This window comes from Mastacembelus armatus, chromosome 14 (assembly GCF_900324485.2).
Source record: "Mastacembelus armatus chromosome 14, fMasArm1.2, whole genome shotgun sequence".
Lineage (NCBI taxonomy): Eukaryota > Metazoa > Chordata > Actinopteri > Synbranchiformes > Mastacembelidae > Mastacembelus > Mastacembelus armatus.
The window spans coordinates 21,558,435-21,576,499 of record NC_046646.1 but is presented as its reverse complement, the minus strand read 5'-3'; the positions used below and the strand labels follow the sequence as shown (position 1 = coordinate 21,576,499).

Sequence of the window (18,065 nt, the reverse complement as noted above, 5' to 3'; positions counted from 1 at the left end):
AACAGGTTTGTGGACTCTAATCATTCATTCTGTTGATTTACTGCTCATTTAAAATGCAAGGTGAAAGTCAAACCAAGTGTGTCTCTTCCAAAGTTTCAAATTATATTTTAAGTTTAAAATCCTTTTTGTATATCCATCACTTTGGTACTGAGCTGCACTGAGGCTGATAATGACAAAAAGAGTAGCGTCTATACCAAAAGGACTGTAACATCAGATGATTTGACTCAAGTGGTGACTCAAGTTTCATTTACACCCAGGAATATATTTTTACACAGAATAGATAACGTGGGTTTTGTTTGTCACTGACAGGCCATATATTCATAGTACAGTAAATAAATCAACAAATTATTCCCTTTGATACGTCAGCTTTAGTCATGAGCAACGTTTGAAAACAAACCCTCCGGAGCAGGTGTGTTCTGGGCACCAACAGGTAAAAATATCTCTGCCTTGTGAGTCAGACCTTTAAACATCCTGGCTGTGAGCCCTGACACAGTTACCGTTAGCAACGATAACCATCACCTTGGCAACCAGAGGACTGGTTTTTCCTCCGGCAGCAGAGAGACGATTGGAGGTTTTACAGTCAGACCACAGCATTGTCAGACTACGTGCCAACGGTGTCCTCACAGCATCAGTGAGCGTTTGTGTCTTTTACTGTACGTCGGCCGCATCGAAAGCTTCTGTCTGAGGATTTTTGTATTCTTGAATCTATGGTGTGTGTTTTGTGTCTCACCTTTTTATTTTTCATATTTAAATAGGTCAGCTATATTTTTCGCCTGTGTATTTTGCCATTAAGCTAAATTAAAAATCTTCTAATGTACTCTGCAGTGTTCATTTGAGCACATTGTCAATTTAATCAAGATTAAACAGTGACAAGATTGTTAGCAATCATTTCCCTCATGAATGCTGCTGTGAGGTTTTGAGACAATCTGTGGCTCGAACTAATGGAAGATGTATTTATGTTTATTAGCTTTTTCTATCACAAATCACTGTCCTCTCAACTAAAACAACTATTATTTAGATAAAATAGTCACATATATCCCTGTAAAAGATTTCTATCTCAACTTTTCTAATAGTCTGTGAATATTCTGTCGTCCAGGTCAGTCGACTTTACTTTTGGAATAATAAATAATGGTTAAATTGGAAGGTTAGATAATACTTACAGCAGCATAACAGCTATAATTCACTGCATTTACTTTCAATTAAGAGAGGCAGTAAAATAGTAGTAGTAAAGATAGTTTGTATGGGGTATTGTCTGAAGTATGAGGGACACAAAAGTTATTGTGAGTACAGCTCTATGTATATTTGTACCTGAAACATTAATCATCAATATGATTCTGAATGAGGGCATCTAGTGTGTGTCTGTAACTCACTTGTGTTTATGTGCATCTTCAACAGTTTCTGTCTTTATATTAACTTTAATGGCTGTTATTTGATCAGTTTTTCATTATTCCTGTGATGACGTGTGTTTTGTTGTTCTCTTCCCATATATTTTATTTTTGTCTGTTATATGTTTTTTGACCTCTAAAATCTATAATCTGTATTATGATGAGAACATCTGTCTCTATGTGAAAATGAATCACAATTTGTGTTTATTGTGCTTTCTCACATCCTACCCACCAGATATATGCAGGCCTCGCTGGAAGACCTCGTACAAGGTCCTGGCGTCATCATAGTAATGGGTTAGGAGCTTGGACCTGTCACCCATCATGGACCGGCGACCTCCATCTTCATGCTGATGCAGAGAGAGAGAGAAAGACGGTGTAACATCAAAAATCATTTTTACTATTAAATACACAGTTAAATTTGTGCATACAAGTCTGGGTTTGAGTATGTATGAGACAGTTTCTTTGTTCGCCAAATGATGATCCATTTCTTTTGTCAGCTCATAAATGCATATAAAGATATCTGAGTTGCCTCATGGAGCAGAGCGTTGTTTCGAACCCCTGTGTGTATACTGAGTGCATTCTGGGTGAAGTCATTTCTCATAAAAATGAAGAACAGTTGAAACCCAACCCTTTTGCCATTGACTCATTAGATTGAAAAGATTAGGGAGCCTGGCATGTTATAAAACGCATAACACAACACTGGCCTGAAACCCTGATTGTCTGTATGAACAGTGTACTGTTAGTTTATGCCAGCACTTGTCTCAGTCTGCTAGGATTTCACTTCAAACACCTTTACCAGAAAGAAAACCTCATACCCACAGAAAACCTTTGCACTAAGTTTCATGTTGACTACACATGCTGCCAACCTCACTTGTCAGTTTGAGGGTACAGGGCTGTGGTGTGTACTTGGGTAAAACAGCACAGGAAAGAAACGTGTTTGGTTTGGTTGGAATGGTGGTTAAAATAAATAAGGACAGAGGTGGAATCGAGGGCACGCCACAATATTTAAATGCAGTCAAAACAAGGATTACAAGCAGCTGACATTTTTATGATAAGTGTATTTAACACCATCACCCACTTGTATAAATAAATAATACATTTGCTTAACATGGTTTCCAGAATAATGAGTCACTTATGTTGTTTATTTTTGAGAACATTGTAATTACACACTGTCACCTGCATGTAAATCAAGAAGAGATATGTACATTTTTAATGAAAAATGAACTGGTGCATTACACATAACCTGTGTTAGTCTGTGAGGCCAGTAATATCATGTAACACAACACATTACCTGGTTTCACACCCTTGTATTGCTTATGATGTGCATTCGCTGTGGCTTTGTTTTGACAACCTTCTGTAACCTCACAAAATGTATTTCTGTCCAGAGTTACTTTCATTTTTTGGCCAGGATCTTATATTGGTGACAGATGGACCACTCTGTAAATCACATCTCCTGCACATCTCAAAGACTTTCAGTCACAGTTAAGGTCAGGTTGTCAAATAATGCGTAAAAATGTTTCCTTGAGAGCCACTCTTTCACAATCTCCATATTTTGTGGCTAATATAAGGCGATGCTGCTGTCAAGAGGTAATTTATGTATTGCACTGCTTTGATCTTATGGTGTATGTGTAACAGCATCAGATATTAAGTTTAAGTGGCAAGTCCAGAGTCAAGTACCAAACCCCTGCCTGAACCCATCTTCCCATGGTTATGCAGAAGAAGTCACAGTAGTCTCTCTAGCCCTAATATACTTGAATGGTGTGTGTGTGTGTGTGTGTGTGTGTGTGTGTGTGTTCTCCATCTTACCGGCACCACTTCAGACTGCTGCAGCAGGTTGCATGGTGGCTTGATGGGTTGGGGTCTGGTGGCCAGCCAGTACGCCAGCACAGCAGTCAGAGCACCGATGCCCACCAGTGTGGATGTTGGCAGGGAACAGAAGAACTGGCCGATATCTTCAATCTCTGGTATCCTCAGGCCACTCATCATCTCCTGGGCCTGCATCTTCTCCCTAAGGGTGGAACTCAGCTCTGCAGGAAAGAAGACACACTGTGACTTCTGATGTCTAATGACACACTTTTGTGCTTGTGCAGCTGCGTTAACCCAAAATCTGAATACCACTTAGACAGTGTGTGAAAGCATTTAATGTGTTTTTAGTCTGTTTTTTTAAGGCGGAAACATTTGTGAAGCATAGCCGTTAAAGAAATAATCTGAAGATACATGTTGATTGTTTAAAGTTCAATTTCAAAATATGTTAAATTCTGCAAAGAGATGAGATTTATTGACTCAGCAATAGGAGGCTGTGCAAAAACACAAAGACAAAACCACAGTCTACCACTTGGTGCTGGTCTGCATCAGTAAGCAGTAAACTGACAAAGTCAAAAACGTGACAATGTGAGAAGCAGTCCACAATCCCAAAATCGCAGCTCTTTCACTTCCACAATAATTTCTGAATCCAACCCAAAGTTTGCTATTGGTAAAAACACAACTGGGGCAAGTTATGTCATCAAAGAATGTGTAATGATTTCTGTACTACGAAATATTACATCTTTGTACTAAATTCGAGGTCATGCTGTTCCACTATTACAGTCAGACTGTAACTGCAACTGTGTGAGCTGTGAGTATTCTCCCACACAGGACAAATGCATGTTCACATGCTACAGTTTTGACATTTAATAGGCTCCAGTGAGGAGTTTTCAGTGTTTTCACGTTAAATTAAGGTCTGGTCACATCTTAAAATCGCTTGACACACAAAATAATAAATATATCACCTACAGAGTGACACACTGACAACCTAATTTGATCACAAATTTAGCACATGATATCTGACGTGGGGCACCGAACAAAAACTGTTTTCCAGGAAGTGGTAATCAACGCTTATTACCAGCTTGCCCAGACGCTCACACACATTTACCACACACAAAGACACATATGAAACTAAACCCTCCGACTGATTTCTCATAGCTGTATTTCAAAACACATCAAAGGGTGGAGTGAATATGTTTTACCACCCTGCTCTCCCACCCAGATCCTGTGACCTTAAACACATCATTTATGCTTCAGGAAAAGGGTGAATGAGTCTTCCCCCACATTCCTCTTCTTACTGTTAATGCAGCTCGGAACAGATTATCTACACTGTAGTACTGAGAACTAGGGGGACTGAAAGTAGATGAAACACACACTCACTCACTATGCTGGCTCAGATTCTGTCACACAGTCACACAGTCACACACACACACACCTAGCCCTCACCCCTACCCTAATACACTCACACTGTGTTATCCCTACAGTGTGAGTGTATTAGCAGGTTTAATTGCCCACAGTGTGAGGAATACCAGGTGCACACACATACACACACACTGTGAGATGCATAATTTAGGTGAGGGAAGGCCGACCGCAGTGCTGACTGGACTGTTTCCACCCCCCCTACCCGGAAATGAGTCAGAGACAACACCATCTAACCGAACGAATGGCATCGAGGCACTGCTGCAGCTCGCATCCAATCAGAATCGCTTCCTCTCTGCTCAGGCTCATCTCTCTTCCACACACACCCACACACACACACACACACCAGCACTGAGCCACAGACACCAACTGACTGAGGCAGACAGGTATAAAAATGTGAGAGCGTGGGAAAGCTGACTTCCTCATTCACCAGTAATTTCATAGTACAAGCTCTTTCTTCACTATTACCAGATTTTAGAAATATTAAATTCATGTCGACTTTACCCAGGAAGCTTTGAGCAGACTTATTCTAATAGGTTTGTGACATTAATTAATGCTGTTTATGGCTATGTTATGGCTGCATACACCTGCCACTACTGTATCTTTTGAAATACCATTTTACTATTTTAATAGTAATATACCAAGACTTAAAAGTCACTACAATCAGATCATTATATTTTCAATCAATCTTAGCTTCTAATTTTAGTTTACAATCATCTCAGGTTGTTTAAATTCCTAAATGCTCATAAAAATGACATGGCCTCAATATGCACAGAGACAAACAAAGAAAACTGCACCTCTAAAATCTGTTTTTAACACAGACCACAACAATAAGCAGTTTGTAACTATTCATGCTCGCACATGGAAGAGTAAACAAACGTCTGCTGTTTATTGCTTGCAAAGCACAACAGAATAAGAACACATGGTGGGAGCCTATAGCATCATTCTTCTCATTGCTAATAACCATAAGCAAAAATAAACATGACTTCCAGTTCAGACCCACACTCGTGTTCCAGTGTGTTATGAATTAAATGCTCAGTGCTTCCTTACCAAAACAAAGTCATCACATATTGTAGCTTTATGGACTCATAAACACCAGCACACACACATCGCAGTCTCCAGTGCTTACGTGTTATCACCTTAAGGGCAGTTTCTACATGACACCACCACAAAACCCACACACATGTTCTCAGCAGTCAGCCCCCACAGTCATTTGTAACCCGCGCTGACACATGACATCACATTTACATACAGTAAGAACTATTGCTCATCACAGCACGGTACCTTCAACTGCTCTACTGTGAATTCCCTGATGCCGCTTTCCCAAACTCTGCTTGGGCTCGAATCCGATTAATTTAAGTTTCTGTTCAAACAGAAACTATCACCTGTAGCTAAAAAAAAACAAAAAAAAAAAAAACTACCACATGTTAGGTCACCATGATGTGGTGAAAAATCTAACTGTCTTTAGCACACAAGGACTCCCTGCTTCTCTTTAGGTTTTACTGCACTTATACATATTTCCTCTTTTTGCTGGTGCCCTTTTGCTCTGCAGTTCCGATAATCTTCATGGGGAATTAGAGCTGTGCAAGTGCTGGGAAATGTTGAATATGCTGGTAAATAATAGAAAACATTTATTGGTTCTAAACTAAACTGAACAGTTTGTATGAATCTGTGGAGCTGAACCTTCTTAGAAGCAGTTGCAATGTCAAAGTCAATTCTGGGATCACTTGTCCGGCTCCAGTTAGTTCACCCAGACCCCCCGCCCCCGTGTGTAGCTGGAGTCTATCTGACAGTAAGTGTTATTACCGTAAAGACAATAGGTAAATGGAAAACATCATCTGGCACAGCATCAGGTGAAAATAACACACAGAGTGATTTATCTTAGCATTAGGACTCTGAACAGGGGTCAACAGCTAACCTGGGCCTGGCTCTGTCCAAAGTTAGAAAATACATCCTGAAAATTCACAAGTGAACACACAGAATCTTGTTTATTTATTGTGTATCTAAACAAAATGTTAAAAAATGATTTGACATATGTTTAGAGCTGCTCTTGATGAACAGTTTAGCAACACCAAGCCAACCCCAGAGATTGTCTATATAATAAAATACATTTGCTGTATGTCAAATGTCAATTACAGGTGACATTCAGATCCAATTGAGTTGCACAGCTCTCCTGTCTGGCACATTATTTTCCATGTCTGTACAAATCCTATATTACATATTGTATTGTTCCATACTACACAGCACAGCTGATGCATCTGAACAGGTCTGATGGGAAGATCAATGACAAAGCACCAGGCGAGCAGGCAGCACAGCACACACAGGATCATTTCCATGTTAGTGTCATGCCGACAGAAGACCATGTAATAAAACTCATAAATAAAGCTTCCTGCTATCAAACAATATCAATATCAACAAATACCCCTGGTATAGAAACAGCAATTTGCTGATACATCTAGTTTAATCACATTTGAGATTATCTTTAATAAAAATAAGGCATGATTTGCTCAGTGGACAGTCCCTAGGTTAAAATATTTCCCAAACTAAAGTTAAACTTGTCAGACACATGCAAAAATCTTTAAAAAGAGATTACTGACCTAATAAAGATGTAGTGAATTTAACTCAGGATTCCCAAGTCAAAATGTTCCAGATGAACCTGGTGTTGTTTTGAGGGACACCGTTTGGCTCTGGAGCTCTACTCCTACACCACAGCACTGGTCTAAATTGTGAGTAACTTGGGACTGGGCGTGTTACTGACAGGTCCTGACAGATGTTTGTGTGGATCCCTGCTTTGTCTGCCTGCTTGTTGACCTGGATGCTTGACTGATTCTGCCATCAACGTACAGACGTTCTCTATAAACCTCTGTGCATCTCACTGCATGTGTTGTGTTCAATGGCTAACGTGACTCGCCTGCAGGGATGACCGGGCCAGTGGATTATTCTGTGAAAAGACAGACAGAAGAGGGAAACGGAGCTCGGCCAGCTCTAAATATAGACACACTCCGTAACCTACCGGCACGGCTGTAGGGATAACTGGAAGACAGGAGGCCGGTGGCTGTTAAAAGCTTTACTTTGTGGAAACATGCACACACAGAGGAATAAAACATATGTAGGTCAGTGGTAATAACAGTGTTAGTATTAATAATATTGCCACAAATAGGGCTAAAATTCTTATTTTTCCCATTTCCGCTTTGAATTGTTGTATGAGAATATTTTATTATGGTTTATATGATTTAGTTGCACAAAATAATCATTCCAGGTAAACTACCTGACTAAATAAAATGGTTGTTGAAGGTTTTGTATCATGTTTGTCTTGTCTTTGCCACTGACCATGAATGCATCTTGTATGTGATTATATAGACCATACTGTGATGTACGGTGAAGCTGGGAACATAAACTATATTATACTGAGTGAGGCTAAATGTATTTATAAGATAAAATGTTTATAACAAATGAATTAAATAATGTTATCTTATTTGTTAAATAACGTTAAAGTCAGGGCAATGATGTTATTTCACACAAAATCATCTGGTTCTAACAGTCAGTGACAATTTGTTTTATATAGAAATTCACAGTTATTTGTTTTGGGGTCTTATTTGAGCCGATTTCAGAGAGTCCTAATTTCCTAATCCTGGTCTCTAAATGTGTAAAATGAGAGTTAATCTTTCTTGAACTAGACCTCATTTTATAAAACAACCCACTTCTGCTAAATGCAGCATTCATGCTGCTGCGAAATGCTCCAGTTCTATTGGCTGAGGTTGAACTACATCTGCAAAATATCTGAATAAGGTTTGTGAAGGGAAAACCTCTCACATGAAGCCTGCAGGCTTTAATGACCCAGTGAATGCTACAGTGCAGACATGTTAGCGTGCCACTTCTGCCCAGAAATACCGACAGCAGCAGGAGACCCAGCTTACCAGCCTGCTTCTTAATTGACCACCAAGAAAGATGCATTCATGTTCCTGCCCGTCATTGGGTTTTACTCTTTGTTCTTCTCTTGTTTGCATTTTCCTTTTTGACTGCCAGTAAAGTCCATGTAGGCATAATACAAACAACTAAACATGAGACAGACCAGTAAGGTTTCACAGCAAAAAAAAAAAAAAAAACTTCTGCTGACTCATTTAAACCTCATCTCTATGCTTCACTGAAAATATTTCCCCTTAAAAAGTGATGTCAGTGTAGGTTCTGGACCGAAGAAGGAGGGTTAGGACCCAAATGCAGAACCAAAAAGAACTTTATTCCCCCTGGGATCACCAGGGCAGGAAAAATACAAAAATATAGAACCAAATAAAATGGGAAACTGAAAATCATAGAATGAGACGGGAGACTAGAGAAGACCGAATGAAACGGTAGCATACAAAACTCTTGCAATCTGCAATAATCAATAGTTAATGCCTAGGGTTAGTTAGTGTGAAGCTGCCGGGGACCAGCGCGAGGGAAAGAGGAAGTCTTTTCAAAATACAACGTCCCCGGCCGGAAGTCCCAAAAGGGGAACCATGACTGTAGGAAGACAATGGACGGGAGGTAGTGAAAGGTTTTAATAATCAATGGCCCCTCTTCTATACATAGTGGCTATGCTCCATTTCAGGGGCTGACTCGAGAAGATTCAAGAAGCTCCTCCTCTTCTCTAATGCAGAGGACAGTTAGTTTACTGCACTCAGTGAGACTCACTGGAGGAAAAGACGCAGGTCCAACCGACGAGCGTTTGTTCCTCTAAAGCCCCTGAAACTGCACACAGACCGAGAGTCTCCAGTTCTTTCTCGTTATGCTGAATAAACATCCATCGATTAGGGTTCGAAAACCAAACCATGGCTGTCTCTTGTAGAGAAGTTTTCTTTCTGACAGAACAGATTTCTCACAACAAGAGAAAGAAAAATGTATCTTAATATCTGAGATGAGGCCGAATGCTAAACTTTGCATGAGAATTTGCCTGATTACTTTGGATAAACAGGGTCATTAGCTCAGCTGTTTCAACCTCCGTCACTGCAGCCTGTGGTGTCCAGCTCTGTGTTCTGTAGTAACCTAAATCACTGAATCCAGACCCAGACCCAGACCCAGACCCAGACCCCCACACACACACAGGTCTTTAAGTTCATTCCTGTTGCCTTCTAATAAGACTGTTGCTTCAGCTGGTGTGACAGCAGGTCAGCAGCATCCCCATCAGCAACAACAATGACCTTTATCAGCATGTGAACTCACAGACCTTGGAGTTTAATTGTTGAAAGAAAGAAACATCCCTTCAGTGTCTCTGGGCCATAAATTCTGATTCTTTTACAGATCGAGCCTCATCTTTATCAAAGATTGTTGCTGTACACACAATATGCAGCTCGACAATTACTGAGCTGCTAAAAAAAAAAAACAGGCCTACATGTGTCAGGAAGCATATCTGAGTGCTTCAGTGTACTCTAGATTTGGAAAGTTAAATCAAGAGTAAAGGTCACTTCAAAGTAAAATGTCAAAAGACACTAGTTTAGCCAAAGAGAAAATATCCACACTACCTTTTCTAAACACTTTTAAGCACATAAGTGAACCAGCTTCTTATAATGGTGAGAATTGTGACAGTTCTGGAAAAGGTAGTAAGTGAATCCTAATATTTTTACATTTAGTGTCAAGGAAAATCCACTTTAGGTCAAGATGTCAGAATCTATCTCATGTCTACATTTTAAAAATCTCTCTGCTCTTTACAACCAAAGCCCTGTGACAGACAGCAGACTCTCCTTTTAACTGATAATTTAATTTACTGGGTAAATTTTGTTGATAAATTCACTTCAGATTTTCCGTCACACCATCTGTCATGTTTTGATCTGTAATGGAGAGACATGAAGAAATCTATAAAAATGTCAGTCCATGGCTGCTTTAGAGGGGAAATCAGCAGATGTACACTTTGGGGCAGAGCCTGACAGATGTGCACAGTCAAAAGCGTCACAGGGGGAACAATACAAACTATATATATTACAAAACACTTAGTGTTCATATTGGGCATGCACAGCTGGATGAAAAATAAACCTTTGAACATTATGTACTTCAGGAGGTCTGAGCGGACCACATCTGGGAATTGAGCTATAGTAAGATTCCTCACAGGCGTTTATATTTAGATCCAGGTCTGTCAGCTCCCACTAAAGGCTGACTCTGCACTGGGATGGAATTAATGTCAGAGGATTTCATTTTAATTGTAATCTTTTACTTGAATTAACAAGAGAAAATTTACAGCTGTATATTCTCAGATAAAAAAGCTAAGTAACATCCAGAAGTGGCAGCATTTGGGGAAGAGAGGGGGATTTGAATGGCTTTATACACATTACACTGATATTCCCACAAATGGCTCATCTAAAGTGCCTCTGAACAGTCGCTTCCCTGAGGAGCTATGAAAACCCCATAAATTTGAAGAACTCCCCATTCAACAATGTTTTATTGGGTCCATTTAAATAACTTGAGTAAAATGATCAAAATATTGATTTTTATCCGTGAATCTCTGCTACACTGAGGTTTGTTTAAAGCAGCAGCTCCTCAACTGTACTTTCATATCACCTGTTCACTTTCTCTTCCTCTTTCAGGAAGACTCCACTCAGCAAGGATTTTGGTGCAGGGTGAGTACTGCCAGGTCTGCAGGGATAAGGGCTTGTGAATGGGCCAGCTAGACTTCCTGTGACCTCTAAGGCTTAAACTGGTGGAAATGCGGTGCTTCGTTCTTTAGTCCCGCCCCATCAGCCCATCCATGGCCCGTCACCAATGATAAGTGCCCAGTGTGGGAAGATTACAGCCTATTAGCACAGAGAGGAATGACCAATAGTAACCTCTGTTTAAAGGCATCCTTCTTCTCTTATTCGTAAAATGCTTTTTCTCCATTTCTACAGTCACATCAGTGCTTTGCATCTTTCTTTCTTTCTTTCTTTTACCCATCAATTAACAATAATATAGCACCTACTGTACCTCACTCTCCTTAAATCACTCATCCATCAGGACTAATTGATAATAGTGCAGCTACCACAGCATCTTATACACACAAAGAAGACATTTTTTAAAAGAAATTCAGATAATGATACAAGCTGTAGAAGAAGGTGCTAGATGAGCAGTAAAAACACTTTATATCAAATCAAAAGTCAGCAGAGACATACCAAACAAGCAAACACTAACAAATGCAAATCAGGCAAATGACTAAACTGCAGCTGCACTGCAGAAAGGTTAAAGCAGCTGTGGTTTAACTTACAGACGTGTCGAAGGCAGACGGGCAGCCAGTGAGGTGTGAGGTTTGATGTGTGTATGTGTGCGTGTGCATGTGTGGTGTGTCAAAGGGCCTTGGCGAACATCACTTCATCCTGTGCAAACTAGTGATTACCTTCCCACTGCTACCGGACCGATTAAGCTGAGGCAAGCAAGAGGAGGGCAGCCAGACGCGTTTTGGCCTAGTCTGAGCCTGGCTGGCCTCCGTATCACACCACCCTCAGCTCAACAGACGCTGCGCTCTCTCATCACACCCCTCCCTCCCTCTACCACGCTCTCTCTCTCTGCACTCCCTCCCCCAACCTACACATAGAGCGCTCTGCTTCTACCTCACTAAAGGCTACTCATGCACACTGGTCTAACAAAACATACATACACCTGCAGGCACACACTTCTGTTCTGTGGATATTTGCACATTTAAACAAATTACACCCATCAGCTCTGAATGAAGCTGCACCCAGTGTGATTTGACTATCAAAGTGAGAGGGGAGGGAGGCCTGAGCATCTTACCCTGGGTCAATTAGGTAAAAACAAACAATGATCACAAATCACTTTTGTGATTGTGCAATAATAATAATAAAAAAAGGTCAACCTAAAAGTGCAAACCACCACAGTGTGCATGTGCATCCTGTTATGGGATATTTGTGGGCATTGAATCAAAAACGGCTGACAACCACAAGGCTGCAGGTTATATGTAAGCACTTCCTGACAAAATTCAAGTCTTGGGGGTTTTTCACTTCCTTAAACGCCCATGTTATCAGTGGACATATGTAAATAACGCTAAACCAATTTTCTATCTGAAAGGAAAAGACCTATAAACTTAAATAACAATACACATTATCTGGAGGATGAATCTATTACAGAGGCAGCAGACATGGTTCAGCACTTTAGCTTGAGTCATTACTGCCCAGCATCCCATAATATGAGAAAGAGGAATTACAAAATGCTAATCCAGCAAAAAGACACTCACAGGCACCATGTCAATTTGAGATTATTGATTTGACTGGTGCTGAGACTTTAGTGTGTATGTAAAGTAGATCTTAAAGTCTCCACCCATGGGATTTTTTTCAACAAACTTTTGTTTGTCAGACATGAAAGTCTAAAGAAATTTGTCTCTTTACACTGTGCAAGTACACACAAGGACATTTATGTCGCTGCGGCAGAGAATATTGAAAATATAATAAAAAGCCTACATGTGGTACTAAAGCATCACAGTTCCAAGTCACTCGTATATGCTGGGATGGGGCTTGTGTTAAAGACGGGTGCTGACATCTTTGGACACAGAGCAGGACAAAGTCACCACCATCTTTTTAATTAAATATTGAGGGGGGAAAAAGAATAGGCTTACACACTGCATAATGCTGCACTGGATGCTGGTTAAAATGAATTATTTATTTGGAAGAGCAGCAGGATGTTGGGATGTGATGCCACATTATCAGTGTCATGAGTCTCCCCAGGAGGTCCTTTAGTTTTTCTCTTTCAGCCAAACAATTTAGTCTGTTTTAAACTAATCTGGGCCGAGATTCTGATTGGCTGCATCGGTAATTTTATATGTGACACCTACAACAGCTAAATTTAATATTAATGCACCAAACAAAACCCCAGCTGTTACTGGTTGTTTGTCACTTAGCAACCAGACAGTGCAGCAGCTGCTGCTGGTGGTGAGGACCTATATTCTTCTGCGGAGGAATAAGCAATTAAACCAAAACCTCTTTACCACTAGACCTCGCTCTTGCACGTAATCTAACCCTAAACCATTTATCACGTTTCTTTGACGAGACGTTTACTTGAAGCCGAACAACAGCTCTAGTCTGGTCTTTATACGGTCACCGCTCAGTAAACCGGGTGGGGTTCCTCTAGGTAGAGCTGAGCATGCTGTGTCTAGTTTGCCGGTAGGCCGCAGGATTTCAGCACCCCCTTTCTCCTGGACAGCTCCATCCAATCAGGAGAGCCCATCTGAAGCGCGTCATCCTTCCTCACCCTCCTCATCCTCCCTCCCTCCATCTCTGAGGCATGGCGGAGGACATCACTGACAAAATGCTGAGTTTCACAGCCGGCTTCCTGACAAACACACATGTTATAATTTAAATAAAAGTACACAAGACGCAGATGAGTGGAGCCTCCTCCAGGTGCCTCAACAGGCGCCTGAAATGCGTCTAAAATGACGTGTGTCCGGTTCCTACGCACAATGTCACACGACCTTAGCAGCTGGTCGTCCTCAAATTCACACATCTCGTTTGGCTTCGAATGAGAATGGCCGTTTCTTTAACAGCTGAATTTACAATAACTCACTAAATAATAAAACAGAGTTGTGCACGGAAACGTGCAGATTACTGATCTGCAGAACGACCCACTTGCATTCAGCCGCATGGCAGCGTCTCCACGCCACTGTACCTGCCCAAAGGTGAAGCCAACCTGAAAGCATCCCTCCATGTTAGTCCGATCAGTCCTGAGAGACTGTGCGTGCTGTTCCTGCACCAGGACTCTGTTACATGGACATGTTAACGTCGAGTTTGCGCTTAAACACGTGCGTCCTGAGGATAATTAAAAATCTCGGCGGTGTCATGATGGAGCAGGAGAAACCTCAACTACAGCAGTGGAGCAAACCATCAAACACTCAACAGAGCAGGGTCTGTAGAGAAAATACCGAGCAGAGCCACTGATAAATGAAAAAGCCGGCAATGAATGACACGCAATATGGCTCAGCGCCTGCGAGGCAGGTGCATCGCACTAAGCCCCGGCCCACCGACGCTGAATCATAAAAACGAACAAAGGGTCCGATAATCAAACTCACCTAATATAATCCAGAGCGACCCAGAGACCAAAACGAATGCGAGCATGTCTTTCTCATTGAGTCAGGTGTCCCGGTGCAGGAGCGGCTCAAAACTGCAGCATCGACTGCAGCAAGTCGCAATCTGGGAGATTAAGGAGGGGGGCGACAATATATCTGACACGCTCCACAGTGGGAGACTGAGTGGGGGATGGCGGTGTCCAGCAGGGTTTACTGTGCAGCTCTCGCCTGAAAAAACGGAGTATGTTGACTGAAGAAACACAGCCCGGCGACCTATTGAAGCATCCTTCCTCCTTGTGGATTTTCCACCCTCACCTAGTTGGCTGCGGCGCAATGGCAGACACCCCTGCTGAAAGGAAAGGGTTCATGGATTGGACGAGAGACGCGATCAGCGCCAAGGTTACTGGGGATGAAATGCTTATTCCGGAAGGTATACGAGTCTGCATTTGATTCTCATAGGAAATAATCAGAATTATCTAGGAAATAATTTCAACATTAAACTTCAGATTTTCTTTCTACATAAAATGTGTGGTTTTGTAAATGCAGCCAAAGCTGAACTGTTTTTTAAACATTGATTTATATCAGAGGGAACTTTGGTACATCACACCATGCAGCCTACACGGTCCCTGCAGCTGAGCATGGCGTTGCATCACAGTCATGTGGTCCAGTAAGACACTCCCAGTGAACTAAAGTAACCTTGAGAAAAGCTGACAAAGTGACACAGTGAGTAGCAGCATGGATGAGAGAATTTAAAATGACAGAATATTTAGTCATTTATGCAGCGGTGAGCCCACTGCTGCTCCTGTTGTGACATTTACAGTGATTTTACAACCTGTCATCACACATGAAGCACATCCAGACTAATACTGTGTAACTGAAGTGCTCCTGACTGACACACATATCTAGTTTATTTATTAATAAAAACATTTTGTGGCAATATTAACGTCAAATGCCCAATTTTTATTGGAACAACGTGGAACATTTGCCATAGTTTTGTGAGTCTATTTAACAAAAGTCCTTACAAGTGGCCGACATACTTACTTGTCTTATCGTGTTGCTGTCACACAAGGCTTATTCTAACAGGTCACTGGTCAGCAGTGTCACCCAATATGTTCCTGCTGTTCTTCTTCTCTGATTGCACTACAGAAAATACACAAAAAAGGTAGAGAATGAATGTTTAATCAGACAAGAAATGAAGCTGGTCAGTCTGGGAGAAAGACGTAAGAGTAGGCAAAGAAATATAGAAAACACAAATTACAACCTGGGAAAGTCTTTTTATTTCAGAGTGGTCTGAAAATCTTAACCAAGTTACCTGTGATCGTCCAGCAGGACACCGGAGAAGTGAGTGTGGCCGTGGAACTGAAAAGCACTGGAAAAGATTAGTTTATTTATTTTGCAAACAGACCAAAGGACAGAGAGAATAAGCCTGCTCAGTGTGTAACTCACTCAACTGCACATCTAAGAAATAAAAAACAAAACTGCAATCCCCTGTATCACAACAGATATGAGCGATTGGAGTTAAGGTACATGCATATTTTATAGACAAGCAAAAGAAATATCACAGTTTATGTGCATGGTTGATGTATAAATCAGTATAAAAACATGAATAGCATGAAGAGTAGTTGAAATTGAATCTACAGCCATGCTCAGTGAGCTCTGTTTACCATGTTTGCCATCTTAGTTTACTGTGTTAGCATGTAAACATCTGAAAATTAGCACAAAAGTGTAAAGATTCTTCAGGATTCTGGTCATAAAACAAAGTACTGATGAAAAGTCATGGGCCCATCAAAGTTATTTCAGCTAAAATACAGCGATCCACTGAATAATTGAGCCATTTTACTGAAAACCACAAATATCAAATCAAGTAAAGGACTGAAACTATAAACAATTTAAGCTAAAAAACAAAAAATGTTACAGTACAGTTGACAATAAGTATTTAAAATGGATAATTGGCTTCATAAGATCAGCTATTAGGACAACAATCTGCACAAATTGCATGTGAAGAACCATAATAGGCAAGAGATTGAGGTGGAATGACTGTGACATGATTGTAAAAGCAACAGGAATCCATAGATTTTAATTTTACTTTCATCTGTAAAAACAAAAACATGTGTGTCGGTCTGCCTCCAGTTCTTCTATCTCTCCATGTGTTTTAAAGATGTTTTTTGCAGCACTGAAGAAAAGATGCAGCCATCCAGTGACATCACTTTGACCCGACGATCCTCACATGCTGTCGCCTTAATCGTTAACCCTGTTGTTATTGGGACTACATCTCAGAGAAGTGGCTAAATAAAAGCTAATGTACACAGGACGTTTACTCTATTGGTGATTGTTTAGTAATAAAATGTTGATCTACTCTGTTGGGGCTAGTCTGCTAATATGGATCTTGACCTGTGTTTTATTACAGGAGGACAGAAATGAACTCAACTATAAAAAAAGAAACATAAAACAAAGTGTGATATATAAAATAAAAGCATAAAACATGGTAAAAAAAACAAATCAACTTTCCATAGTGGCCCTTATGTAAAGTATGACACCATTTTACATTTCAAATCCCATGATCTCTCTAAAACACAGAGAAATACAAAAAGGAAACTGAGTGTGTGACTCTCATGTTTGTCATTGGCACATCATGTGCATTTTTGCAGACGGGAAACGTCCCAGTATTTTATATTCTGATGAAAAGCAGGACATGTGTTAATATTTAAAATGTACGCATCATACACTAACCTATCAACTATGAAGGAACTTGTTAGCAGTGGTGTGACCACGCACCCCCACTTAAGTATCATTTCTTCTCTACATTTGAGCTACTTGTCAGATTAGATGTTTGCATAAAAATCATATGATACACTCAGAAAACAAAGGTTAAATCGGTGTTTCCCAGCCCTTCTGGCTTGTCACCTCTTAGAAAAATGTGAGATTAGAGGGAAATTTGAAAAAACAAATTTTAATTATAGGTATTAGAACTTTTACCTTTGTTTCTATTGACCCCGTGTTTGTAGGGGCCCACACACCCACAGTGAGGAAACATCAGATTAAACCTTCTAAATGGATATTAAAACTGCATCAACACTGAAATGATGCTTTCCATTAAAAAGTTGGAGTATTTTATTTATTCTAAGTACATGGGGGTACTTATTGAAACACTGTATTACTTGCTAATGTTTACTCCTAAAAATCAAAAACTTTAATTTACTGTAGCACTCGCTTTGATGAGTAAAGGATGATGCATTGTGTTATTGTGCTGTGCATCTCAAAGCAGCACACTCATTGGGCTGTTGGGGGTGCTACAGTTAAAAACCACAAACAGAAACCATTGCACCAGCAGGCTAGTTTGGGACTTTCTGGTCTTGACATTAGAGAAGATAATTCTTCTTCTCTCATTTGGTCACATTTTAGCTCTTTTACTTTAAAATAATTTCCTGATAAGGTGCAAGACAGTT

General features: G+C 40.5%; 1 protein-coding gene across 6 annotated transcripts in view; it reads right to left on the bottom strand.

Moving 5' to 3' along the window:
* acsl6 (acyl-CoA synthetase long chain family member 6) overlaps window positions 1-15,740 on the bottom strand; it is a 36,349-nt gene extending 20,609 nt beyond the window's left edge. The window contains exons 1-3 of one of the 6 annotated variants that reach the window (XM_026328165.1): window positions 15,661-15,740; window positions 3,192-3,412; window positions 1,618-1,732 (exon numbers count right to left, since the gene is read on the bottom strand). In XM_026328165.1, the coding sequence (XP_026183950.1) occupies window positions 1,618-1,732; window positions 3,192-3,386 (310 nt within the window). In that variant the 5' untranslated portion in view covers window positions 3,387-3,412; window positions 15,661-15,740. The other 5 variants (XM_026328163.2, XM_026328167.1, XM_026328164.1 and 2 more) reach the window with 5 other exon arrangements.
* Between the last annotated feature and the right edge of the window lie 2,325 nt (window positions 15,741-18,065).